Source organism: Poecilia latipinna, unplaced genomic scaffold (assembly GCF_001443285.1).
Source record: "Poecilia latipinna isolate Pla-1442-1.1 unplaced genomic scaffold, P_latipinna-1.0 Scaffold365, whole genome shotgun sequence".
Classification (NCBI taxonomy): Eukaryota; Metazoa; Chordata; class Actinopteri; order Cyprinodontiformes; family Poeciliidae; genus Poecilia; species Poecilia latipinna.
In genome coordinates this window covers 160,387-188,316 of record NW_015112981.1, presented here as the reverse complement: position 1 = coordinate 188,316, position 27,930 = coordinate 160,387, and the positions used below count along the sequence as shown (strand labels likewise).

The 27,930-nt window shown below is 40.3% G+C and overlaps 2 protein-coding genes across 11 annotated transcripts in view; one reads left to right on the top strand and one right to left on the bottom strand.

Moving 5' to 3' along the window:
* The window catches only part of ttll5 (tubulin tyrosine ligase-like family, member 5), a 66,319-nt gene extending 56,574 nt beyond the window's left edge, over positions 1 to 9,745 (top strand). For 5 of the 9 annotated variants that reach the window (XM_015036348.1, XM_015036341.1, XM_015036342.1 and 2 more), the window contains one exon: positions 7,137 to 9,745. In XM_015036348.1, coding sequence (XP_014891834.1) covers positions 7,137 to 7,233 — 97 coding nt within the window. In that variant the 3' untranslated portion in view covers positions 7,234 to 9,745. The remainder of the gene's footprint in view (positions 1 to 7,136) is intronic. The other 4 variants (XM_015036350.1, XM_015036347.1, XM_015036349.1 and 1 more) reach the window with 2 other exon arrangements.
* Positions 9,746 to 10,010: 265 nt separating this feature from the next.
* tgfb3 (transforming growth factor, beta 3) lies at positions 10,011 to 27,649 on the bottom strand. 2 transcript variants are annotated; one of them, XM_015036352.1, is made up of 8 exons: positions 27,273 to 27,649; positions 26,826 to 27,233; positions 18,419 to 18,582; positions 16,791 to 16,920; positions 16,534 to 16,641; positions 12,716 to 12,881; positions 12,016 to 12,169; positions 10,011 to 10,714 (listed from the first exon to the last, which is right to left on the bottom strand). In XM_015036352.1, the coding sequence occupies exons 2-8, from the start codon at positions 27,169 to 27,171 to the stop codon at positions 10,556 to 10,558; spliced, it is 1,227 nt and encodes a 408-aa protein (XP_014891838.1). In that variant the 5' UTR covers positions 27,172 to 27,233; positions 27,273 to 27,649; the 3' UTR covers positions 10,011 to 10,555. The 2 variants fall into 2 exon arrangements, with proteins under 2 accessions (XP_014891838.1, XP_014891837.1); XM_015036351.1 differs by having other exon boundaries at positions 26,826 to 27,649.
* Positions 27,650 to 27,930: the final 281 nt, after the last annotated feature.

Below are 27,930 nucleotides of genomic sequence, written 5' to 3'. Positions count from 1 at the left end.
ACTTCAGTTCCAACTAGTTATTACACTGAGGTTTTATTAGTACCTGTAGTAAAACCCTTTTCCAGGGTACTATTGAAGAAAGGAAGAGAAAATGTTCAATGATTTGAAAATCAGGCTGACTAAGTAGTAAGAAAAAGTTTGGAATTTTCATATTTTCAATCTTAAATTAAATAAATTTGGGTTGTTTTTCACTGTATCTTCAGATATTATTTCCATTATTTTATGTCTTTTATGTAAACATCCTTCCATCCAATTTGATAGATGGATCCATCAAATTTGCACATTTCATATTTCAATTCCAAAATGAATCGGATATTTTTGGTAAATTCAAAGTAAACTTTTGTATTCATGCTTTAAAATGGGCAAGACTGACATATCTGTTCATTTTAGTCTGAAAAAGTAAGAAATTTGGTCACAAAAATCAGAAAGTTTGTCAGTTTTTGCAAATTAATTATGTTGAACTGGAGACTTTGGTGCATCTAAAAGGCTCATCTCTAGTGCCTAGTTAAAAAGTGGGAACTGTGCAGAATATGTGAACCTATTGGCATTGCTTTAAAGAAGCACCTGTGGCTGAAATCCTGTGAGCTGTGTTGCCTTGGCACACTTATGTGTCTCAGTGCTGACAGTTTTCTCCACCAGTCACGTCCTTTGCTGCAGTGTTCCCTCTTTTGTAGTTGTACCTCCCTAAGATCGCAGGAACCTGCATGACTAGTCAGAACATGGCTTGTTTTAAGCCAGTTTGGTAACATGTAGTTGTTATTAAAGTGATCTTCATTGTAAATAACCACAGGTCATTAGACATCCATTTGTAACCTTCTATTGGAAAGATCATCAAAAATCCAGTTTTATCAATAAAGTATATTTTGGTTTAGAAAATCTCACCAGTGCATTTTCTGCCAATCCAAACACCAATATTTCATTGATAAAACTGCTTTTGACTCAGCTGAGCTGAGTTGATGGACTAGCTGAGTGAGTTTGTCTAGACCTGTATTAATTGATCATACCCATCTCAGATTATGTCTCTCTCTGTTTGCTGATGACACACAGCTTTATACTTCTGTGTCACCACGTCACCACAGGCACTTGCAGTCACTAAGATTTTCCACAGTATTCGTGTGGAGGTTGTTACTCAACTAAGCTTAATGAGGCTAACCACCAGAGACCATCTACTAAAACTAGGTGTCATTATTCACTCAGAGCTAAATTTTAATATGCACCTAAGGTCTATTACCAAAGAAGCTCATTACCATCTTAAGCCATTTATCACAATGAAGACTCTCTTGTCAAAAGTACAGAAATGCCTGACATGGAGAAACTGTCAGGTTCTTTACATCAGAACAGAATTTTCTTAATTTTTGTCTTTTGTTTTACTTGTCTTGACCATTTATTCCCCCCACCATCCCTTTGTTTCTTTATTTTCCTGCACTTTAAATAACCCAAACATTTATGCAAGTAACCATTCACTTTGGGTGATCAAACTTTCAGTTTGTAGGCTAGTATTTGCAAAAACGTGATACCTACTGGAGTTAAGATATTAACTACTCATAACCGCTTAACATAATCCCACTTAAAAAAATATGATTTACCCCTTTAGAAAAGCTGAAATGTTTTGATGCATTATGAAATGTTTCAGAATTGCAGCTACTGGTCATAATTACCCAAATGGTTATGGGTAATAGTGGTAAACACACCCTTGTTAATTTTTTGGAAAAACACTTTAACTCCAAGAGGATTTAGACGTGGATAAAACCAAATTCCCCGTAGGGCGATTTTCAGTTTGGTTTTACATGGTGTGTGCGTCACTGACTTAATGTCTGATAATAGCTGAAAGATAAGAGAGCATAGTAAAGACTTTTTTTATTTGCACTTAGAGACCCAGTAATGCCAAATGTTCACACTATTCCCAGTTACTGTGCAAACAGCAAGAGCTGCACTAAAGAAATAATCCTCTTTAAAGGATATATTCTGCTCAGACTGTGTGGGTTCTTTCACAATCATTTACACAACTCTGTGCTTCATTGCAGTGACGTTGATGTCAGGCAGTTTGGTCACATCTGTTTGTTTGATTATATGCTTTTCCCAATAATCTGCTGTACATTAGTACCAGCAGATCCTTTACATGTCATCCTGTCTGTGAAGACGGGCCTGAGATGGAAATATACAGTAACAGGGTCATGCTCTGTTACTGTATATGAAGGTGTTTGTGTGGGTCACGCTCGTACCCCACACAAACACCTTCAAAGAAAACTTCTCTCGAAATATTCCCCTTTGTCCTTCTTCTCTCTGCCCATAAGCTCAGAATACTGGCTGAACCCAACTAACATCTTATAAACTCATCAATTACTGTAACTGGATCCTTTAGGAGCAGCTTCTAAATTTCTTAAATGCACTTTTTCCATCATTCAGGATGCGCAGGGTAAGGAATGTTTCTCTGGTCTATCTGTAAAAATAATCTTAAGCCTTTATAGCTTACATATAGTGCTGGTAAAAAGGTTACAGTGGATCTCATATTATTTATCTTTGCATATTGCAGTATTAAGTGTCAAAATTATACATATAAGCCTGAATATATACTTGAACCCCAGTGATATTTGGTTAAATGCCTGTCAGTGTGTTGCAGACAAACATCACACTTTTGTAGCTATCAAGTAATTCCCACTGGTTGTTTGACCAATGGTATTATCTGTATATTGCATTTATTTTGGTTAGTTTAGAAGAGTTGTCTTTGCTTTTCAGCATATTTCTTGAATTTTTAATACTTGCAAGTCATACCAAGCCTTCCTGGAGGCGTGAACTGTGTTGAAGTTTTAAACATTACCAAACTGTTGGCCATACTATATGTAATGCACCAATTTGACGAAGCTATGTGAAAACTACAAGCACTGTGAACAAAGCAACCCCAAGGGGAGAAGGGACACGACATCTTTGCCATCAATAAAATGTCTTGTACTGTATATTCTTCTTGCTCCATTATTAATTGTTCAATATTTGGAAGTGTGGCCAACACGGACTGAAAGGCTTTGTTCACTTCCTCTGCTGCCTTTACCAAACCACAACCCTATGCAGGCAGACTAAAAATCTACAACAGTACATATAGTTGTACATTTTTCTCAACTCCTCTTGCTTGCTGATTGAAATTACACCGGAAAAATCAAGCTCAATTGGAGAAATCCCAGATGGAGCACTGAAGGGAGATGAGAATCAAGTGGGATTGCATAGGAAGGCAGTGGCCTGGCTACTTGTCTGCCTGTCTAATCCATTCTAAAACATTTCTAAATGTGCTTTTATGAACAAAAACTGTTAAAACAGCAATTTATGTTGAAATAACACAAACTGTTACTCTTTGATAAAAGCAGATTTATTGGGACGCTCAATAATAACTTACTGAAGCAATCAAGGCTCAAGTCAACCATAAACTGGAAGCTGCTTCTGTGTCACTGTGTATAGTGAAGTGAGCCTGATATCAACAAAAAAGAAGCACTTGCTCGAAAACCGTCACTAAAATTCACATCTCTCTACACATAAACAAACCAGACACCCATCCATCCATCCATTTTCTAACACCTTTGTCCACAGTGGGGTCGGGAGGGTTGCTGGTGCCTATCTCCAGCTAACGTTCCGGGCAAGAGGCGGGGTACACCCTGGACAAGTCGCCAGTCTGTCACAGGACCAACCAGATACCTTGTGGGGAAAAGTTTTATGGTCAAATGAAATAATTTTTTACCTTTCCAGTCATAATCTCAACATGAATGTTAGGAGGAGTCAAGGCGAGGCTTTCAAACCTAAGAAAACTGAATCCAGTCTGAAGCATGGTGATGGTAGCATCAGACTCTGGGTCTGTTTTTGTGCCAGTAATATTGATGCATTGCACAAAATGGTTGGACATTCTTCTACTTCTCCTCAAATCAACAGCTTGATGATTTAACTTGGGACAGAGTTTGGTCTTCAACCTGGACAATGATCCAATCCCATCAGAACTGGTTTTTGGCATGAATCACACTGGATACCCTTAAGCTTCTAGACCTCGACCCCATTCAAGCTTGCGGACTTTTCCTAAATGTTGGGTCTCTGCCAGCAAACCAAACAATCTGAATGAGGTCTACTAAATCTGTCAAGACAAGTGGTCAAATATCCAGCTTGAGTTATGCCAGAAGCTTGTTGGTGACTACAAAAAAAGCATGTGGTTTTTCTGTAACTTTCAAGGGACATCCGTCGAAATATTCGCAGGGACGTATGTGTATGTTTACACTTGCTTGTAACCGAAGAAAAGAACGATTAAAATAATCCCTAATCAGCGCATGGGAAGTTTTTACTAGTGCTGCATGCTGTATTTTCTTGAATAAGAGGGATTCGGTGTGCAGCTTAAAGAGAAGGAGGCTGCTGTCGGAATGGCTGCAGCCTTTGTGGAGCACAGAAGTGCATCAGGTCTTTCTGCCTTTGTAGCAAGATGACTGAGCTCCCCTGATTGACTCTGACAGGCAGTTAGAGCGAGTCCAAATGGAGAACATTCTCTATGATCAGCTGTCACCCATCGTTAATCACACTCCCGCTTTATCTCTCTCCTGCGCGCTCTTTTAATCTCTGGCTCGGCGCTCGTACGGCTCTCCCTCTTTCCCCTGAAAACTTCTCCGGCTCGCTCACGTCAGCCTCCCCGTCTCTCCTTCTCCCCCTCCTCTCCTGTGTTGATTTTAGACATGACACGAGGGCACGGTTCTGATGAGGACCCACCAAAGCTTACAAAACGACATTATATCCACCACATGTGTTTTACAATGCTTCCCTTGAGGTTTCCTTGAAGTTCTCTGCTCTCTACAGTTGGTAACTGTGTGGAGATTTATTGCTCAAGCCCGAAAAGGAAATGAATGCAGCATTTGTGCCACTTTAATGGGGGTCTGATCGTGTTAGAACAAATAGCCTAAGCCTCTTTCTATCAAAGTAGGTCTGTGTGGAGCGTTGGGAAAGCAGGGTAGTTACTGACCGACATCCCCTTTCCAGATGTATTATGCAATTTACTGCCTGAATCACTCTTTTCAAACAACGTACATGAAACAGTACCTTGCAAAATTATTGACTTTTGCTGTTTTGTTGGGGTTTTTATGTGACAGACCAACACAAAGAAGGATAAACTGTGAAATCAGAGGAAAATTATTATTTTAAAAATGTTTTAAGCATAAATAAAGTGTGAAATGCATTTGTATTTGTAATTTAGAGCCTGAAAAGTTTGCCAATTCTTTGTAAAATTGCTCAAACTCAATCAGATTTTATTAAGACCATCTGTGAGCATCGATTCTCAAATCTTGCCATATTTTTAATAGATCCATATATACACATGCACAGAACTGTTGGTGCCTTTCTGTTAATGACCAAAGAAAACCCACAATGGTCTCCTAAAAATCTTGAAACAGACCAAAACCTTACTGAAAATGAACCAATGAAAATCAGGCATTCCCTTTGAAATGTGGTTCAACAGAATCATTAAAAAAATAAACTAATGAAACAGGTTTGGACAAAAATGATAGTACCTTCAGAAAGTTATTTGTCCACAGGGGCATTTTAAAGCTTAAGTGTGTTCTCTAATTAGTCAATAAGCTTCTGTAATTCTCTGATCTCAGCTGAATTAAATATGTTTGGCCAACATTTAAAAGCCTCATCGGTGCCAGAAAACAACCCAGTTCCTTCATTCATGTTTGTGGGGATGCATTTAGTTTGAGCTGCAAAAGGTGATAAGTAGTCACTGTGCACTTTGGTGACATGGTGTGTAGCTCACTGAACAGGAACAACAGGAAGTGACGGGGAGAATTGTCCCAGGAGATCAGGAAGAAAATTATTGACCAGTATTTCAAAAGTGAAGGTTATAAGACCGTCTGTCAGCAGCTTGATGCTTCTGTGATGACAGTTGCACATATTTTTCATAAGTTGAAGATCAGTGGGACTGTAGCCACTGCAACCTCCGTGGCTGAGACTGCACATGGAAAATTAATTACAAATTAAAGAGAAGGATAAGCACAAATGCTTCCAATCATTTTTGCTCTTGGCAGTTTTATTAGTTTATTTTTTTTAAATAATTCTGTTGAACTACATTTCAAAAACAGTGTCAGAGTTTCATCGTTTAATTTCATTTTCAGTACATTTTTATTGATTGTTACCTTTGTCAGTTTCAAGTTATTCTGGTTTCATCATAGGAATGTTGTGTTTAATATGGTTTGAGATGTTAGTTTGAATAACAGGAACATGTCATTGCATCGGCCTCAAGAACTTTTAGTTTGGATGTACTTGTTCCACATAGCTGCCGTGTTCCTACATGCCATTTGGTAAACTTTAACTAGGACTTTCTTTAGCTTTCTTCAAGTCCCTTTTCAATAAAACCCAGTTTTCAGAAGTGCACTACCATTATTTGTCCTCTCGGCAAAATTTACCTGCTGGGTGGATCTGGATTTATATACATATCACCAGGTTTTTATGTTTAAAAATTCTAAAAACAAGTATGGATTTAATTCCGTGTTACAGTTGTTCACTATTTTGTGTTGATGTACCAGATAATCCCAGTGAAATAAACAGATGATTCTAGTGTGGTAAAATATGAACAATCCTACGGATTCTGGAGACATTAAGGAACTGAAAGTTTATCTTGTGACATTTGGACTTGAACAGGCAATATTTCATCTTTCTTTTTTTTTTCCCCCCCATTTGCTAAGCTGGAGGAAGCCACTTCCAACAGTCAGATCATCATATTCAAAGTCAGCAAGATGTTTTCGTTTTCCAGCTCAGTCAGGCCCCAAAGTGTAAAGGAGCACCAAAACAAACAACTTGCCGAGAGGGGAATGAAAGGCTTACTGTTGGGGAGCACAAACGCGGCTGCTTCGATTTTTCTCGGAATGCCTTTTTCCTGCAGGATATCTGGCTGAACGCCAGTCGATAAGAGGCGTTCAGGCGCTGTAAGCGAGGAACGAGTGAGCTCGCTGAGCGGATGAACCGGTGACCTCCTCGACCGTGAATAATAGATATGTCAACAAACCAATTACCACCAGGGTTTTAGTGAGGTCATCTGACGAAAAACTCCTCCTGGTTCGACATGTTTTTAATGTTCAGACATGGAGAAGACAGTGAAGCAGCTGCCTTCTTGTGTTTCTCTCCAGGCTTTCCTGCGTACGGCAGGCTGTTCCAGGTCCAGGAGCCCTCCCACAGATGACACGAAGAGGATCTAGGGCGCGTCCTTCCATTCTGCAGGCCTGACAGGTGTCTGTGCATGTAACCGCATCTCACACGGTGATATTCTGGGAGAGGACAACAGATTAAAGTATGCCTAACATTGAGTAGTATGCTATTAATTCATCTAGCGTGCTGCCACAGACATGCGAGGCCAAGAACGCCAAGCTTTGACGCAGGTTGGGATTTAGTTGCACAGCTCCAGGCCCGCCACCCACCCCAAACCTTCATCGCCCTTGGCTACTGCCAGTCTGCATCCGAGCAGCTGCCCGCTCTCATTCCCTCCATGCCACCAAAGCCACAGGAAGGTTTCACTGACAGATAGCCTTCAGCATATGGGTCCACAAAACCTGTTGGGGTGTGCACCTCTGGCTGTGTAACCACATCTCTTCAACCAAGCGACAAGAAAAAAAAAAAAAATACAGCCAGACAAGCATAATGAGAGAGTTTTGGTGATTTTTGTTTGACAAGCGTTGTTAGCACTGAATAAGTAGCTTCTTGTGTTACTGCAGCACATGGTGAGCATGAAAGTACCTTTCATGTGTGGCTTCTAACTATTCTGAAAGCCATACAGCTGCCAAATCTCTGCCCATTGCCTGAGGACGAGTAAAAGTATAGCTTCCTGCAGCTTGTAAGCTGAAACATTCAGATAGCTTAAACTGATATACGAAGGGGTGTTGCCTTGTCTCCTGTGTTTGAAGAGTTCACAAATTTAACCTGTAACTTTTGTTGTGAAATGTAAAGATGTTGATATTCTTCACATGGATGGATTAAATTAAATGTGGAAATTATTGTCATTATGCACATAATTTATTTTGTAAAAAAAACAAAACTTGAAAAATCTAATTTTTGGCAAATTTCTGTTCTAAAACCAACAATAAATTGCAAATAGGGTTATTTATGGATTAGCAGTATCATTTCCCAGTCCTAATAGTTCTTCAGGGGTTTTTTTATTTAGATTTTTATTCTTCAGATGTTGGCTGCTTTTTACTCATATGCACTCAGTAGCTGACCTTTTCAAACAAATATTTCTGCTGTTCTTTCTTATGACTCATTCAGCCATAAATTCACCGTTAAACTGAAAGGACAAAGCAGTGTTGTGTCTTCATAACATACAAATTGGTAAAGAGCCAATTTTGACTTAGTTCTGCAAAGACTTATTCACTAATTCTTGGCTCACAGTGGATAATCCATCTCTCAGGACTTTTGTCAGGTTTTTACTGGATCTTTTTCTCCTGTTTCTTTAGATTTCAAAAAGTAATTTAGGCCTTACAAAACATTTATCCACTTGTCTCTATTTTTAAGGAAACACTGCCACATTAACCATCATTATCAAATACAGAAAACGTCTAAAGTCCAAAGAAAAATCTTCAGAAAGCCCCAAAAATATTGATCACAACCTCTTTGGAAAGTCACGTATAAATAAACACTGCAGTGTATGTTAATTTAATGCAGAACATGCAGATCTAAAGTGTTTTGCGAAGTATTAATATCCCTTTAACTTTCTCTCTCACCTTTTTGTCACGAGTAGATAAAAGCGATGCATGGTTCGTGATCTGTTCATTTCTATTCTGTCCCTTTACTCTGATTCTCCTAAATAAAAATCCAGTGCAACCAACTAACTGCCTTCAGAAGCCTTCTAATAAGTAAACAGAGTCCACTTCCATGTGATCTCTGTGTAAATCCAAGCGGTTTGTTAGGACTTCAGAGATTTATTAGACTTTATTAGTGAGCAAACAGAGTTGATGTGGAGATGAATGAATGCTGGCCAATCGTGGAATAAGAAACGACTTTGGACTGGCCTGAAGATTCAGCGTCCAGCAGGACAACAAAACCCAACATGCAGCCAGAGCAATAGGGAACTGGTTGTAGATAAAACAATATTCATGTGTTTAAAATGATGCAAAGTCAAGATGTTAATCAGACTGTGAATCTGTTCTTCACAGACACTGTGCAATCTCACTGAGCTACTTTGCGCGAAGGAATGGGAATAAAAAAAAAAAAAACACTACAGTCTCTCCAGCATAGATGTGGTTTTCCAAATGTGAACCATGCATCCCTCTCCTTCCATTTCACAATTATGCACTTCTTTGTGTTGGTCTATCACATAAAATCCTAATAAAAACATTTAAATTGTGATTGTAGCGTGACCAAATGAGAGAGAATCCAAGGGGTATTTTACAAAGTACTTATTGTAATTATTGTACTTGGGAGCACATGGAGAGCTCAATCGAAGTTTTATTGTGGAGTAAAAGTCACTTTCTGTTTGACGACTGAAATACTTGAATTTTGTGCAATGTTTTCTCTAACGGTTATTTTTGCACATTTTGTAGTTTTCAAAGCAGCGCAGTAATGTAATGGATTGTTTTTGTAAGATGTGATGAACGTCGTGTTGTGTATTAATTACCCTTGAAGCCAGCGCTGGCATGTTACAAGACTCGATGTTGTTCTGTGATGTGTTTTCCATAAGCAGACCGTAGCATAAACACTGGATTAAATATCAATAAATAAACTGTTTGTGTATTTGTCCAAAAAATGATATGGAGCTGTCCGATTGTCATTCTTTAATTAAAAAAAACAAAAACAAAAAAAAACATAACAAAACAAAAAAAAAAGTGTTTTCATGAGTAATAAAAACATTTACAGTTTGTGATCTAGTTGAGTTCATTTAGTGACATACATCAGCTCATATAACAGAAAGGCTTCACTTTTAAAATGATCCCTGGAATCACCCATGCTGTTGCATTACAGAGGTAAACATGACCACAGCATTACTAAGATGAAATAACGATTGGATTCCAGCATGTTTTCTTTTTTTTTTTCATCTCTATTATTGTTTTTACTAATCAGCATGAACTCCTCAACAGAAAGTGTGGGGAGCTGTGGCGTGCACAGTGCAGCTTCCAGGTTGGATTTCCCGTCATGTCCCAAAGTTTCCTCCCTGCAAGCACATCACCATCTCGTCCTGCCGCTTTTCGCCGCACGCTGAGTCCAGTTCGCGTTCTCAGTCTCGTCTTGGTTGCACACGTTTATTGTCCTTGAGATTTCTAACGAGAAGGTCGTTCTTGTTCCTCGTTCAGTGAAAACAAAAGTCATGTGAGGTACAGGCTTTTCAAAAATGCTGTATTAGTTAACAGGACAAAACACGAGTAATACTGATGTCAGTCACGGTGGGAGTGGTCTCTGATGACTTCTGGTAAATGGAGATCGCCGGATTGCTTTTTCCTCTTGGGCAGGGCTGAAGCGGAGGCGAGGTTGGGGCTGGGTTGGGGGATCGTTGGAGGACAAATTGCATCCTGCCCAATTTAAATTCCTGCGAGGCGCCTCCTCTCTGCGGGGTCCCTGAAGCTTAGCTGCACTTGCAGGACTTGACAACCATGTTGGAGAGCTGCTCGACTTTCGGGGAGCGTCCCACGTAGTAGAGGATGGTGAGGGGCTCCAGGTCCTGAGGAACGCAGCAGGGTGAGGCGGAGGCTTCTGGGTTCAGGGTGTTGTAGAGGCTCAGCAGCTGTGGAGAGAAGATCAGCAGTGAGGCTTTTAAAGGCTTTTAAAAGTTTCACTGCTGAGGAGCAGTGATGCTTGTAAAAGTACTCACCCGCCTTTTAGTTAAACTGCATAGCATTAATGGGGATTTCTGTTTTAGACCAACACAATGTTCTGTTTTACTGTGATGTGAAGCAAAAAGTAGGTATAATTCTGTGTAGGGCTGAAATGATTAATAGTATTAATCTTGGTGAACCAGTTATTGAAATAATCAACTAATGTAATTGTTAACTTAAAGTAAACAGACTCAAAAAAGGCCATGTGCTGAAAGAATAACAGTCAGAGTCACAATTAAGTCAAAACTGTAAAAAGAAAAACAAACATTTTGCATGTAAGATAACCAGAACTCCTTAGGTGGAGTAGTTTTAGCTTCATCTGGCTCAAATTGTGTGAAAAAAATCCCACTAAGCACCTTTTCCAATCTAACTGTTAATCAGTTAATCAAACATCATAATCAACAGATCAGCCCTACACTGTAGTGATGCAAAGTTGAGCAGAAAGGGCTGAGCTTGTCACATGTTGATGTCAAAAGTATTTTATTTTAGCTGCAGATGCATCCTGCCCTACAAATGATCAAGCGCTCCCAAAAGGAATGCTGTTGTTGCATTTTGGGCAATAAATGTTTATTTTCTCATTTAAGATCAGAATTATTTATTTGTATTTTTCACCTTTTTTTAATTCATAATTATAAAATAAGCTTAAGTGGTTAGCTAAAAAAAATCTGTAGAATCTGACCTTTTTTTTTTATCAGATTAATCGAAGAAGCGTCAGAATAACCAACAGAATAATTGATTAAGATAATTGTTACTTGCAACCCTAAATCTGTACAAACAGAAACCTCAAATGGGTGCCAAACATTTGTTTTCATCCCCCTGAAATTCTTTCCTGAGATAAACCTCCACTCTAGTCTCAAATCTTCTGCACCCTCTTGCAGGATTTCTTCTAGTATTGCATCCGTTTTCTCATCATCTCCCACCTGTTCCCCCATCCTGCTGAAGAAAAGCATCAGAACAGCATGATGCTGCCACCACCATGTATTAAGGTAAACATGGCGGCAACATCTAGGTCAGTGATGGCAGTTTTGTTTTGTTGTTGTTAAGAGGCTAAAAAGTAAAATTTGAATCTCATCTGACCAGAGAGGCTTCCATGTGGTTTGCTATGTCTCTTTCATGAAAATGATGTTCGTATGTATTTTGTGTTGGCCTATCTCATACAATCCTTAAAGTTTGTGTGAAAAAGCAGCTGTAAAAGTCACGTTTGACTCACCGAACTGTGGGTGGTGTCTGCGCTACGAAGGTAAGGACAGGGACCGGAGCAGTAGTTTGCAAAGTAGCCCTCGGGTTGGTGGATCCACCGCCAGCCCAAATCCTGACGGAAATTAATATATAGTGATCGCACACAGCAGTTCTCCTCGTAATTGCTGCAGACAAGAGGGGAGAGACAGGATTACGTTTGATTTCCAGGTAAAGCGATTTCATAGTTGCACAGACGTCCTCCCTGTGCCCTCAGTCAGAGAGGAGAGAGAAGTTCAGAAATTCCTCTCCTAGGTGTGCCCTTATTTTCCCTCTTGGAGTCAGCCCAGGTGTCTTTGGTGCTCGCCTGTCAGCCTGATGGAGGAAGTGGAAAGCTGAGGAGACTGTTTGTAAGAGGAGGTGGCGTTCGCTGGCTCTGGGACAGATCCCGACTTGTATCAGGTAGTACCCGTGTCATGCTTGTCTTGTTGATCAACAAGCTATATTTTGTGTGTTGTGTGCCAACATGCATTTGAAATGACGGCTGATGTTCCCACTTTTGTGGCTTTGGCTGTTCCACTTTTTTATAACTTAGCCTCCTATCAGCTGGTTCCAGTTCTCCCTATTTCAAAACAGGCACCGCAGCCACACAGATTGCTTTACAAAGTTTAACACAATGAACAATTGTGCGAGCAGCCTTTTACAATTTTCCAGAGAGAGAAAATGGGCCTTACTTGAAGCAGTAATTGGTGTCGAGTGCCCGCTTGCGCCTGCGGGAGGAGGAGTGAACGTCCAGCCTGTGGGGAGGAATCATCATGAGGATGAGGTGAGGGTACGGCTGCTCCTTCTGCTCCTTCTGCTCTTCCTGCTTCTTCTGATCATTGTAGTCTCCTTCCATGCCTGCAGGAGAAAGTTACGAGATTTATAAAGATAGCTTTGGTTCAAGCAGGAGGATATTCTGCAGGCACAGCTTCACTCATTCCTGGCTCACTGTTTAATCCTTTCCCAGAGTTCCTTCATATTTCTCCTGTAAAACATCCAGACTTTTTCAGATGCACCAATTTTCTAGATTCCTTTTAAAACATAAAACACTGAAGTTCACTTTTAATTTATTTTCTGGAATGGAAGAACCCGGGAAAAAACAAAAAAACGAGACTGGAAGATGGGAAAACACAAGAAATGGATGCAAGGAGGAAACGAGGAAAGAACAGGGAGAAGGGTAAGGCAGAAGGAAAGAAGGAAGCGAGGGACAGAGAGAGAGAATGATGAAAGGAGGGGGAAAAGAAAGGAGAATGCAAGGTCTTAGGAAGGAAGAACAGAAAGCAGGAAGGAGGGAGGATAGCAAAGAAGGAGGCAGATTGGACAGATAGTAGCAAAGAAGGAGGCAGATTGGACAGATAGTAGCAAAGAAGGAGGCAGGTGAAGGGAGGAAAGAAGAAAGGACTCAAGGAATGAAGATGGAAAGAAGGAAAAAAGAAAGACATGACAATGGAAGGAAAGACTCAGGGAGAAATGAGGCAAGATGGAAGAAAGAAGAAAAAGCCACAAAAAATGAAAGAAGAATGGACACAAGATATGAGGGACATGAAGGAATGAGGGAGGAAGGGAGAAAGCAACAAAAGAAGGTCAATTAAAGGAAAGGCATAACAGAGTAATGAAGTAGAGAAAGAAGAATGGACAAGAGGAACAGAGGGAAGAAAAGAAGGACACAAAGGACAGAGGAACACAACAAAAGAAAGTGAAGATGGTAGAAAGAAAACAGGAAGAACACAAGGAAAAAAGATGGCAAAGAGGGAGGGACAGAAGAAAAGCAACAGGAAAGCAAATAAAGTCTAGAAATATAACGTCTTTTCCTACCCACTTTGTTTTTCCATACTTATTCAGAATGGTAACACATTAAAATCTAACTTCATGCTTTTCAAGACTTTTCCAGGCTGCGTAGAAAACCCTGCTTTCTGTTTTTACGCTGCTGCCGCCAGCTTCCTTCTTTCCCCTCTGTCCTCCTCACTGGGCCCGTGTCTGCTCGTCCCATCTACCCCTGATAGCTTAAACAGTTCATATCTCAGGAGAGATGCTGGTAGATTTGCACGGCCCTCTTTAATTTGGGGCCAAACGTCTGCGCCCCGTCGCAGCGCATTCCTTGTGGTCAGGCTAGTCAGGAGTGTTCCCAGGACCGAGGGCCTGCGGGCCCCAGAGCTAAGTATGATACCAGATCATCTGTATTCCCATGCTCAGTGTCTGTCTTCCTTTAAGAAATGACGCCCATCATCTTTGTGAGGATTACTGGATGAAGAACATCCTGATGAACAGACTACAAGTCACTTTTTATGAGTGTTTTTGATGTAAATCGCCACCCCGGTTCACATGTGAATTAAAATGCCTAAGTCTTAAACAAAAGGGCTAAATTGGGCCTTTGAAATAAACTGCTCATGAAATCGACAAATGAAAATCATCCGGAAACTCAGCCCAAATGGCTCTAATCAGAATAAACCACATTTTTCAACAGAGCAGTGATGCCTATCTTTAATATTTGACAAATTAAACGTAATTCAAACAAACCGAGTGATTTTCTGGCTCCTGATCGGGAACAAAAACTGGCGGGGCCACCTTATTGGCTTTGAGAGATCAAAAGCAGAGACAAACCCTGACCAAACACAGACTCTGCGACCACAGTCTGGCCAAGGAGACTGGACAACACGGGAAATCCTGGATCTGTACGCAGCCGTGCACACAACCCAAGATTGAAACTGAGATGCTTCAAAAAAAATTTATTTAAAGCGGCCGCCGCACGCTGGAAACCTTTTCTTCTCTGCAGACTTTTTTGTGCATGGAAAAAGTGTGCAGAGGTAAAAAGAAAAAAAAAGGCACCACAGAAACCCCTTCTTGAATGCAGGAGACAACTTCTTAAAATATTTGTTCGTTGGTCTTTCTAAAATGTATCTAAATCAATATGAAAAGCAAAGGCAGAATCCCAGAAACTGTACTGTAATGTCTGGAAGATTGAGCACCAATCTGTATGTTTCAGACCAGACTGAACACTTCCTGTGACCTTTTGTTGCAAAACTGCTTAAACTGTGATATTATTGACTTTCTCTGATCTTTCTGTAGTAGTACATTATCTATGGCCACTGTTTTGGTTTGGTTGTGCAAAGTGCCTGGTAGTAGGACAATTCCCACCCCTTCAACCACAAATTTCACATAATTTTATTGGGACTTTGTGCGAGAGACCAACACGAAGTGGTGTGTAGTTGTAAAGAGAACTGAAAATAACGTTTTGGCATTCAACAAGTTTTTGCATTTCTATCCCTCTGGTCGTGTACCGGCAAATTTTGCTGCAATCACGCATCAAAAGAAATATATTTTTACCCATTATTCTGAGTTAAAATAAGACTCAGCTTAAATTTGCAGAGAATATTTATATACATCATCATCAGATGTGCGTATTGCTGCCAACAGTCACCCCTGCATATTCTCCCACCTGAGCCACAGCACTCTGCAGCTCCTTCAGTGCTACCATGGACTTCAGCCATATGTTGATGTGTTTGTACCATACTTTCCATTTTTTGATGCACTGAATTTTATTTAGCGGAGTAAACGGAACTGAAATCATCCATGGCATACTTTTCAGATTTGTATTTGCACAAACATAAATAAAACTATCAATCTTTCTCCTTTTATTTCAAAAGTATGCATTTCCCTGCAAAAGAGTGAACCAAAAACCATTTAAAAAATTTTAATAAGTATATAATGCATTTTTAAATTGCATCATTAACCAGTCAATCAGTGTCAGTGAATCAGTTTTAATTGTGATATAAAATAAGAAAAGGAAAAAAAAATCCTGTTTGTAGTCACTTACTTTGAGGAACTTTAAATGAGATACTTGTTGTTAAACGTTGGCAAACCACAGCAGTAAGACACTAAATCAAACCACATCATTCCACCTAAATGTCACCAAGTTATTTTATGCATAGATTAGATAAAAGTCAGCATTTAGTTTCTTTTCTTTTTTAGCGAAGCACACTTGCTCCTTAAACACAGATTGATATATGTTAAGTGTTATTTCTGCTGCTTGTGACAATTATGGATTACAGCAAATGAAAGGTAAAATTCTGCCCTTATTCTGCTTGCTTGTGTAACTTTCTCAATCACTCATTTTCCTTCCACTCAATTTTCCACTAGCATGCATGAACCTAGAACTCTGTGAACAGCCAGTTGATTTAGCAATGACCTTTTGTGGCTTATCCTCCTTGTTGGAGGGTGCTAGTGGTTGTCAGCAGTCGTCCCCTTCTGCTGTTTAGCATAAAAGTAACATAACATTTCTATTCAAAAAATCTGTTTTCTTTTTAAATGAACAGAAATAAATGCTTGAAATGCATCACTCTGTGTCTAGCAATTCTATATAACATGAATTTCAAGTTAATTTGCTTTTCAATGACATGCTAAATATACTGTGATGCACTGCGTGTGACTTTAAGTCAAATAGCTGAAAGCGTAACAAGCTCTAAAACCTTTTCCCCCATCATATCACTGATGCAACCAAAAGAGGACTCACCTTCAAATTTGACTTCCAGCAATTCGTTTATGTTATCAACGATTTCACCGTTTTTCCTGAAAGTGTGGCAGGGACAGTGCACACTGATCTCCAGGCCAAGATTAGTTTCTGAGGGAACATCCAGAACAGAAAGATCTAAGTAGATGACATTTTTTTCCTGAGGAAATTACCCTTAATCTCTCCGTAAAGCTCTTATCTTTCTGACAGGTGTGTAAGGAAAGCAAGGCAGAGAGGAAGTTCGGAGGTTTCCAACTCACTTCCGTACATCAGCCATTCCCTCACGGTCTCAGTCACATCGAAGGAGATCCACTCAGGGGTGCCCTTGGTCAGGACGTTCTTGCCCCCGATGAAGCGGTGTTTGACTTTTGGGTCGTCTTTCTGGAGGATCTGTGAAGAAAGCTGAAAATATAACCTGGTTGCAAAAACCTTGGGCATACAGAACCAAGGCTGTCTGTCTGAGCCAGACTCTCCAGGATGCCTCAGGCTAAAGCGTCTACTCTGCATGGAAAAAGTGACTCCCTGTGTTGATATCCCCATTTTGCAACACTCCAAAAACACAGAGTATTTTTGGCCTAGTTTCTTAGTATGCTTGAAATAAGAAAACTAACTTACAATTATCTTTTCTGTAAGATATCACAGCTTGTTTGAAGTTCATAATTCCTTATTATTTATATTAAAAAAGTACAAGCTCCACTGGTAGGTTATTTCACTTATAACATGGGGAAAAAGTCTTATTAGTGAAATAATTTGCCAGTGGAGCTAAAACTTGACTAAATTGACTTAAAGCAAGCTTCTATATCTTGCTGAAAAGTTGCATGTAAGTTAGTTTTCTTATTTAAAGCACATTTTGACTAGAAACTAGACAAAAAGTACTTTTTGTCTAGTTTTTGTGTTCTTGCTGTGAAATGAATTCCTGCGTGTACCAATGAGAAACTGGCCATCCTACTTGGCAGCCACTCAGCGTCACACAGTTCAAACTAAACATCTTTAAGGGCATTTACAATAAACAAAACCATTAAAGAAGGAATTCATATCGGCACCAGCAGTTTTCTGGAAAGAGGTGTTTATGTGTGGGGGAACAATCTGTTAGAGTGGTGGGTCTGAGCCCTTGGCCCCACAGCAAGGGCTGTGGATAACCAGGTTCCTGAACATTGTCAGCATCTAATCTGCCTTCCTCTGGGACCGAGGGGCCGCTGTACTGCCAGCATCAGCCGTCTGCCAATCAGATCCTGCCTGAAAAGTGTGGGGGCGGTTGAACGGCTCCATTTACTCCCACCGGTGGGTGACCCTGCCTCTATCTCCTCCCAGGCCCCTGGAAATAATCTTGAGGGCCTGACAGTCTGCGTTCAAGCGCTGGCCTGAGCTTCGCCTTAGAGACGGTATGTAGTCCGGAGACGCTTGTCTTCCTGGCAGGAAGTGTTGGAACCTGATCATTACTCCAACTCTCTAACAGGAAATTAATGAGGAGGCAGAAAATATATATATTCATGCCACCCCACTCACAGACATCAACCATATGGATGTTTCAGCAGACTTCAAAGATTATCATAAACATAAAATACAGAGGCAGATATAAAAGCCTCCTTGATCCAGCATGTATGGACAACTGCTGAGATTAGAAGCTTGAGGAGACGAAAGCGCAGAATGTTAATGTGGTTGCAGAAGGTTTTAAAATGTGTCCTGATGTAGAAGCCATTGGAATATAAGCACATGGAATAATGATTAGCACGTGAAGAGGAAAAAGGGAGTCAGACTCCCCAAATATAAATGTTTTCATCCTTCCCTGTGACCTACACGTGGTTTAAGAGAGAAACAGAGCTTTTTACCCACCCTTTCCCCCTCCCCACCTGTGCTCTGCTAACAGAGGAACTGAGGGCTCACGCACCTGGTAGAGCTCAATCCTCTGCTCGTTTTTCTTGGCATTGGGATTGTGGATCCGCAGGGCGCGAAACTCAGCCCGGAACAGATTGGTGGCATTCTTCTCCATGATCGACACGTTGAAGCGGAAAACCTTGGAGGTGATACGATTATTGCAGTAGGAGAGGTCATCTGCAGGTAAAATGAACATCGTAACTCATCATTTAAAAAAAACAAGCAAAAAAACAAGCAAATAACATATTTTGAACTTTGAAAATATACTGTTTTCAAAGTATTTCAAAGCTGTACTTTTGACAAAAAAGAAAAAAAAACTCCACACTTTTGTAGCCACGCATTTATTTTAACATCAAGTGCCATATCTGGACGATGACGCGTCATCTTGATCCACATTGTCTGACTGACTAATGTTCCAGACAGTTTTCAATGTTGAAAAGAATACATTTTAATGGGAATCTACTGAATGAACGTGCAACTGCTTGTTGGAAACAGAAAAAAAAAAAGAATAGAGTGAACAATTTTGTTATGAAGATCATCAATGCAGGCAATGTCAGTGAGCTCCTTGAACTAAACAGACGAAGATGATCACAAAAACAGTCTCTGTTGGACACACGTTTTATCCCAGGATTTAAAAACATCTGGATTTATGGACATTAGGAAATAAACAACCAAAAGTCACATCTTTTGCCACAGATCGATCAGATAGCTAAGGCATCAAGTAAACAGCCAGACTACTGATGTGATTACAGCTGTATGTTATGAGCAAATTTTTATGCACCAATAGTTTTTTTTGTTTGTTTTGTTTTGTTTCCTTTTTATGCTTCTTCTGTCTGGACAAAATATCTGGTCATGTCCTGTTAAATCATCAGCTGCTTAATGACGTTTTCTCATATGATCCTGCACAATTACCTTTGGCTGCAATTGGTTTTCTCTGTGTCTGAGTCAAATGAAAGAGTGGATTTTTTGATTGAAGCTGCAGTCTTAACACTTTAACTTCTCCTCCACCTACCACATGCATAACATTAGCTTTTGGGGCCAAATAACATATTGTGTGGAAACGAGACGCATACAGACTTGAGTTCATCATGACTTAAACATGTTTGATTATGTGGAGAAAAGTGAAAGTTGAACAGTCACCAAAATTGTCACTGAAATCGACAGTTTTAGTGATGATAATAATGCTGGTCAGAAGTGGAGCAGACATGAATTTTTGTGTTTTAAATGACAGTTTTTGCTACAAACAGTTGCTTGTCACTGTGGTGAATTACGAGTAGACATGGGTCACCTAAAGGCCTTCAACAGGGTGCTGGTTGTTTAAGTCTTTAAGCTGCTGCTTACATGGCATTTTTCATGACTTGTTCCTTCTCAATGAATGAATCATTAGATCTGTGGTAGTTCTTGCAGGAATGGTGCACTGGCCAAACCCCCCTCAGCCAAATAAATGCAGGCAATTATCTATTTTCTTTTCCAGCAGAAAGCAGGTAACCTAGTTTCCCACTGCACAAGCACTGAAGTTGTAGCAAACTTGTTCAGGGCACAACTGACAGAGAAGATGCATGCTATTTTGTAGTTTTAATGCCACCCTGGGCAACTGCCCATGTAGCCCATATCAAAAAACGCCACTGCATCTCATATGAGGGTTTCAAGATTCTGACTTTGCTATCAGTGCTCTTCTCTTCTGTTGGCCATTAGGTTATCCAATAATGCCTAAGTTCTGCTCTCCAAACGTAACGTCATCACTCTACAACAACTCTTGGCTGCCTCCTCAGCTGCCTTGTGCTCACTTATTTTCTTTCATGCTTTTTTTTTTTTTTTTTTTTTTTTTTTTTTTTTTTTTACATATTTCTAGATTTTGGTCATGGAAATAAGTAAAACTATTGTGAACTGCAGCCCTGGACACAATTAAAAAGGAGAGGTTGTGGAAAAAGATGTCATATATAGGTTTTTTAAGGCAGTCTGTTCACGTGTGATCTGAACATCTTAAAGCAGTTTGCAAAAAAATAGTCATATACTTTTAACTATTATCACAAACCATCTGTTTCTGCTTTGTGCAGTAGGAGTTAGCAGCAAGTTAAAATTGTGAAATGAGAACCAAATGGGCCATGTGGTGGTGGAGCAGGCTGCAGAGGGGCAGCACCTCGCTTCTCCTCCTACAAGCACTTCAGCTCAACAGGTGCTTTGAAGCCTCAAACAGAAGCCAAAACTGTTATGAACTCAGAGATTTAGCCGGAAACAAGCATCTTGCAGGCGCCGGAGCAGAGAAATACCAGAAACGCCGCTGAGGACGGAGATTTCAGGCCACACAAGGCCGGGTTATCAACACAGACAGAATCAACTCAAAGGGTGACTTCTATCTGAAAAGCTTCCTGTTATACTGAAGCCCCTCTCCCCCCTTTTTTTTTATTCCATTAAACCACGTAGGAGTTTATTATTTTAACAGGCAAAGCACATGCAGCGTTGAGCAAAACAAGCACATAGCAAACGTTTTATGAGCCAAGTGGAAACTGTCGTTTACAGCCAAGCTTTGGCTAATTTATTACCTCAAGCTTAAGCTTTATTACCAACCCTCGGATTATGCTGGTGGTTGAAAGGCACAATGCGCCTTTAGCTGATTTGCACCTCGAGCAGTTTCGGGACGAATGGAAACTCGGAAGCTGGTTCTGTGTCATGCAAAAGGAACTTGCACATCTTCAAGTGTCTGTACTTCATTTGACCCATAATCCTATTTCAGTGTCCTCCCAGTCATTATGTGGTATTTCCATACAATTTTTTTTTCTCAACTTTCCCTATTTATAGACGACCTTTTCCGTGTCTATCCCCAGCCAGATATCTGTCCAATGTTTTCCAGACAATCTATGAGGAGGGATCCTCAATAGCCTTTTCCTCCCCTCACTCATGGCCCCGTTTCTCCCCCCCATCCTCCCTCTCTGTCTCCCCCACAGAAGGTGGAAAGCCCCACTTTGAGGGGAGATTTGAAATTCTAATCAAGTCTTCGGTTTCCTTTTGGATGACCTCATTTTTCCCATTGCAACGCTTTTAGGATTTCAAATTACGACTTATTTTTGCCAGAGGTCTGAGTAGTAATTCGTTCCATCTTGGTGAGTGGAGAGAATTGTTTGTGTAATTAATATGAGATAGAATCGTTAATTTCTTTACTCTTTACTTCTTGTTTTCAGGTTGAAGCTCCTTAAAGAGCGCCAGAACGCGGAGCCTGAAACCGTTTGAGGCAGCACAGATTTATATCAATAAGCTTCTTCTGGGTCTAATTTTATGGCTAAATCCACTGTCAGAAATGAAAACCAGAGTGAGACTTATTCAAAGTAAACAAGTTAGATCTAGTGCTGTCTGAAAGTTAGTGTTGAATATTTGCCACTAAATCAAGTTTTAATGGTATTTTATGAATGTATTCTCATTGATCCCTTTGTAAAAACAGACAGTGCCTGGCAGAAGTATTCATAGCCCTCGAACTTGTCGCAATTTTGTCATTTTACCACAAATTTCCATGTACTTCTTTCAGATTTTTTTTTTAAATGGTATTAAACTTCCAGCTGAGTATAATTAAACTGCTTTGAGCAACAGAAAGGTGGCGCCATCATGCTGTTTACTTTAAACTGCTTCTAAGAAGGGATGCACGATTCACTATTTTCAGTTCTGATACTAATACAGATATCGGAGGTTTAATATCGGCCGATACTGATCCAATATAGAAGAACAGCACTGAATTGACTTAAGACATTTCTTTTTCTTTTTAATAGAAACATAAATGTACTGAATTAGAAATTAATTTGATTACTCTGCACCAGAACAGCATACTTAAATACACCGATTATTTCACAAGCTTGGTCAAACATGTGATTGACCAAATGATTTTCTTGTGATTTTGTCAAATTTGATTTTTGTCAACTATGCAAAACCCTGTTTGTAGCAGAACAGTATGTGTAGCAGAAAACACCATCCTCATGGTGAAACAAGGTGGGGGCAGCATTATGCTGAGGGGATGCTTTTCCTTAGAAAGGGACAACAAAGCTGGTTAGAGTTAATAGGAAAATTAATAATTTTTTTATTCCAGAATACATATTTTATTCCAGGATTTCATTCAATCCTGGAATAAAATGTGTAGATTCACTTTTCAGCAGGACAAAAACCCTAAAACCACAGCGGGAGCTAAGGAGGAATGGCTCAGATTAAATCATATTCCTGTATTGGAACAGTTAAAGCTGCAGCATGTAGCTTTGATGAAAAAAATCTTTTTTTTTTTTTACATATTTATTAAAACTGTTGCTTTGTTGTAGTATAAGAGAAATAATCTGTCAAACAAAAATCAAGCTCTTTTACTTTTTCTCAGTGGTAACTGCAGAAAACAACCCATCAGAGCCAGGAAAAAGGTCAACACTGTCAATCATGCTTATGAACCTGTTGCTCACACCCTCCCCCTTTGCTCTCTGCTACACTGCAACATCTTCCAAACAGCAGAGCCTGCAATGAATGCTCAGACTAGCTAGCATGGCCTCCGATGACAGTGGATAAATGGTTTACCTGGAACAGAAAGTTGCTCCTCCACTATTAATTAGTACACTGGGTAGCGAGTACACAAGATTGATTGACAGACAGAGCTCAGGCCCCTCTCGTGGCTCCGGTTGGTTGATTTTTGACAGGCACCGGTGCATTTCGTAGCTCAACCAACTCATGTCACACTGACATAGTGACAGTTTTAACAAATATATAAAAACATTTTTTTTTTTTAAATCAAAGTTACATACAGCAGCTATAAAGTTTTAACTGAAATCCAGTTTATAATCTCTGGCTGAACTTACAAGACATGTTGAGATGTTTTTCATACAATCTGACTAGACCTGATCAATTTTGCAAATAAAATAAAAAAAGGAATGTGTAAAGACTTCAGTTTGTAAATGCGAGAACCTTTAGAAGTTCTTGAGAAAGACTGCTGAAAGTAATGTATCCTCTTTCTTCCCTCTTATAGGAAGAAAGAGTACGAGTATGATTATAACCCAATAAAATGAATACTTTTGCATGGCTCTGAATACAGCCAGTGCCTGAGCATTTATTTTTGGCTGCTTTATTAGCTCACTGAACCCAAGTTGGCCACGCCCCGATGACATCAGCCACACCTCACAGCCTAATGCTCATCTGCTGCGGCGCTTCCTGATGTACACTACCAGGAGTCACCTCTCATTGCCCTTTTGCCCGGAGGATATTCAGTGATGTCAGCCTCTCCAGAGCTTTGGGGAGATAAACAAAAGAAATCGTAATCATAAGTCTGCAGGTGCTATCCAGCTGCTGTGGTGTCTAGCGCTCATAAAGCATAGCAGTAATTTCTTTGGAAATGTATTAAAGTTTAACTTTGAGCTCTATTATCCATTGAATTTCCTGCATCTGGATCCTGTATTTGTTTGCATTACGTTCTGTGGGAAAGGTTTGATTTTGTCCCACAAATAAATTGAGGTTTTAATATAAAGCAATCAAACTTTTCATCATGGAGAGGTTCTTATGTCTCCGCTTCATTCATCAGATACCGACGGCTGCAGATGAGATAATGCGACGGCCCTCCGCGCACAGGAAGAACAACTTTTTCTTCCGACTAGACCCCCCCCACCCCCCTTGCTTGATTAAACATGAGGAAGCAAAATTGTGAACCTGTGGGAGTTAGTTGGAGAGATGCTGTTTCCCTGGGAGAAGGCCAAAGACCTCTGTCTCTGTTTGTTCAGATGACATCATCTTTTTACTATCCCATATATCAGATACCCCTGCTGTCCTCAGCGCAAGTCCTCATATTTTTTTACCGGCCCCAGCACTGAGTCAGTGATTGGCTTGAAATTTCACTGAAGCTGCATGATCCAATTTGCGAGGCATGGTGGAGTCGGTATCCTGCCGTAGGTCGCGCTTTAGCTTGGCTGTCTCCTTTCCTTCAGCTGTGCACACTGGTCTTCTGACAGCGGCTCTGAACTGCTGCCATGTCTGAATTCTGCTTCTTCTGTGTACTCATAGATGGCAGAATGCGCTGATTTCCATTGGTAGTAGTGTCTGGAGCAAGTGGTGCATTAAAGTCTGGGAGAAAGGTTTCTGTTTAACTTCTCAACTGTGCTTGAATTTGTTTTAAAGAAGAAAAAAAAAGAGAAGAAAAAAGTAAAACTTGACCACTTTCCCAAACACTCCCACCATCCAAAAGCGGTGCATGTAAAAGTCATTATATCCAGCTAGAAAATGAACTACACTGTAAAATTATCAAGGTGACAGACATTATGTTGTGCTGCGTGACGAGCTCCCCGTGAAATTACATAATGGGAAGGGGAAAGAAAAGTTTTAATTAATGTGTTTTTGGCATCACCTGATGATCTGAGTAATATCTTCCTTGGACTATTAAGCTGGGTAAAAGTGTTGCCAGCGGTAAATCAGGTTCACTTCTTCTATTATCACCTAGAGTATATGGCCCAGTACAGTATGATGTGTCCTGGGCACCAGGCCATCTCAGATCCCACTCCTTAGACCTCTGTTTGTTTTGGGAGCTCCGGCTACCTCTGACCAGTGGATAAACCCCGAGTTGTGTATTTTGATTGTCAGAAGCACTTTGCGGGACCCGTGAAATGGATTTGATTCAGGACTTGTGCTGCGGCTCTGCTCAGTGTCACAGCGCGGCATAAACACCTGTTGATTTCAGAATGGTATAACGCCTACACTCTGCGACCTCTGACCGCGAATGGGCACGGGTCCAAACGGCGCCTCTCCGGAGAGTCGGCCTCTCGCCGAGCTCCTGCTACTGATTTATGGAACAATCAATGGGCCATAGTTTATACAGGAAATACCAATATGGATGAACAAGGGAATTAGATCATAACACAGAGGTACTCAAAAGAAATAGAGTAGGGGGAAACAGAGGTGAGCTGCAGTGGATGAAAAATATCAGGGCCAGAAAAATGGAAATGAGGTATTAGAGTTGGCAACAAAGAGAATATTTAACAGCCTGAGAAATTTCCTCACTTTGGAATGTGTCAGACATAAGCTGGAGTTCCCAGGGCTTTGGTGTGAGGTATACGTGGAATGGTGCTCATTCCTATTAGACTGTTTACTTTTTCTCTCTCTTTTGCACAACGCTCACCTAATCGCCAGAGCGTCTGTGTGTAAAACTGCACAGATCCTGTAATGCGCCTGGTTCTTAAAACTGCTTTTCACAGCTAATAATAATAACCGTATGAAACACAGAGTTTAGATTATTACATAATTTCCTTTAGGCCAAGATTTTGATGAAAGTTGATCACCCTGATGAATTTGAAACAGTAAAAATGGAATTCCACTTACATATTTATAGTTTTTTAGGCGATGAAATCTGACATCTGGAAAGTTAGAAATATCTTCTTCACATTTGGTCACATTACACACACAAATTTCAATGTGTTTTACTGGAATGTAATAAAATTATACTCATTCAAAAAACTTTTGGGCTACATGAAAGAAAAATGCACATCACCGTAAACCCACAATCCCTTCAGCTGAACACGATGGAGGCAGCATGGTGCTGTGGGGGTGCTTTTTTCAGGACGATGCTGGTTAGATTTAAGGAAAAAAATAGACAGGGTATTCCCAGAAGACAATAAGAATGTCTTCGAGGTATGCTATGTATTCACCTCCCCTTGCGCTGACACCTCTAAATAAAATCTACTACAAGTCATCACCTTTAGGAAACACCAAATTAGTAAATAGTTTGCATTTGTAGTACTTCTCTCTGCTATTCTGTTGACAAACCTGCAGGTTGCAATAAACCATCTATGGGACACGGCAAACATATGGGAGAAGGAGCTTTGGTCAAATAAGCTAAAATCAAACCCTTTGACTAACGGGGAAACTAATTGCTGTGAACATTCCATCACCAGGGTGAAATATGGTAGTGGCAACACCATGCTGTGGGGATGTTGTTGTATGTAAAGGACAGGGAAGCTGGACAGAGTTGATGGGTAAATATTGGACAAAAATGGAAGAAAACCTGTTTAAAGCTGCAAAGGATCTAAACTAGCTGTGGAAGTTCACCTTCCACTAGGCCTGACCCTAAATATACAACTATGGAAAGGATTAAATCAAAGTAATACTAATGTGCTTGAGTGGTCTAGTCAAAGTCCAGAACTAAACCCGATTCTGACCAAGAGGGTGGGTAAGACAAAAAGTCAGACATTTCAGACTAATATTTGAAAACTATGCTGAATTTTGTCTCCACTTTACGCCTTTATGTTGTTTTTCTTTTACATAAAGTGCATTAAAGTTCATGCTTGTAGCAGGACAAATCTTAGCTATAGATAATAAGCTTAGATGATCTCTGATTAGTCTGACCACCTGGTGAATGGAAAACAAAATCAAATCAACGTTGGACGGCGACTCTTGGGTCTGATAGATTGAAAATTAAAACTCACTGTTTTCTGGTGGACCACTGATCATGTTGAACTTGTAAATCTCTTTGGCGTAGTACTCAGTCTCTGTGTTATCCTGGCCGCAACTCTGCTGCCGGTCCCTTCCCAGCTCCTCTATGAGCTCCCTGGTGCTGTTATACAGGGCCAGAACCTGAAGCGGCACCTGGCTCGGACCTGTCGCCTGAGGCGGACTCGTCATCCGGAGTTTGCTGAGAATCTGTCCCCGGACCGCCTCCACTCTCTTTTTCTTTATGTGGTCGATGTCCACGGTGGTGCAAGTGGACAGCGAGAAAGTCATTGTCACACAGTTTGACAGGAGGAAAAACAGAAGTGCTTTGCCCAGATTCATATTTCAGTCTGAGTTCACTCAGAGCCGCAGCTTGTCAAGTAAAAGAATAAAAAAATTTAAAAAAAAAAAAAAAAAAAAAAAACAACAACAACAACAACAACAATATATCAAGCCAAACCAGACTCCGATTTCAATAGAATCCCTTTTTCTATTTTCATTCAGGTCGTGAGTGAATTATGTTCCTGGAGGAATCCCATTTTCTTAAGTGCTATGTCATCTTAGCAAAGTGCGCATTTGCGTGGGCGCAAATCCGTGCCATTTTGGAATATAACCACAGCTCTTTATCAAAACTGTTAATTACACTCTTCATCCCCCCTGGTCCCATTCAGGTATGTTCCCCCTCCCTTTGGTTATGATTCAGATGGAGCCAGTCCCTGCGCCTTGGTTCAGTTTCTCCATTCCACTCGGCTCTTTTCATCCACTTTCACGCCTCTGTTATCTCGCTGTAGTCCAACCTCAAACTCGCTCAGCTTCTCTCCTCTCTCACTCATGCTTTATAGTCAGAGGCTGTGACGCTTTCTGAGGGAGGGGCAACAACATCTAAACCTTGTTCGGACAATGAGTTCTCGGAATATATTGAAAAATATATTTTCAGATCTGTTTCCGAGTCTCTAGGTCTTCCAAGACATATAGGGATTTAAAATGATTAGAAACCTGGTTTCACTACAAAAGAAAATTAAGTCGAAAGCGTTGATTTGTTAAGGAAGTTTGTGTTTTCGTTTTCAAGGATATTTTAACATGATCAAGAACGAATTTTAT

Bases quoted from the DNA above. Each gene is read 5' to 3' on its own strand.
- tgfb3 (XM_015036351.1), bottom strand. From the start codon at position 27,171: ATGAATCTGGGCAAAGCACTTCTGTTTTTCCTCCTGTCAAACTGTGTG. The intron at 16,921-18,418 runs GTGCGTGAGCCC...CTTTCTTCACAG, and splicing joins AGAGGATTGAGCTCTACCAG to ATCCTCCAGAAAGACGACCC. The intron at 10,715-12,015 runs GTGAGTCAAACG...TTCTCTCCACAG, and splicing joins CAGACACCACCCACAGTTCG to CTGCTGAGCCTCTACAACAC.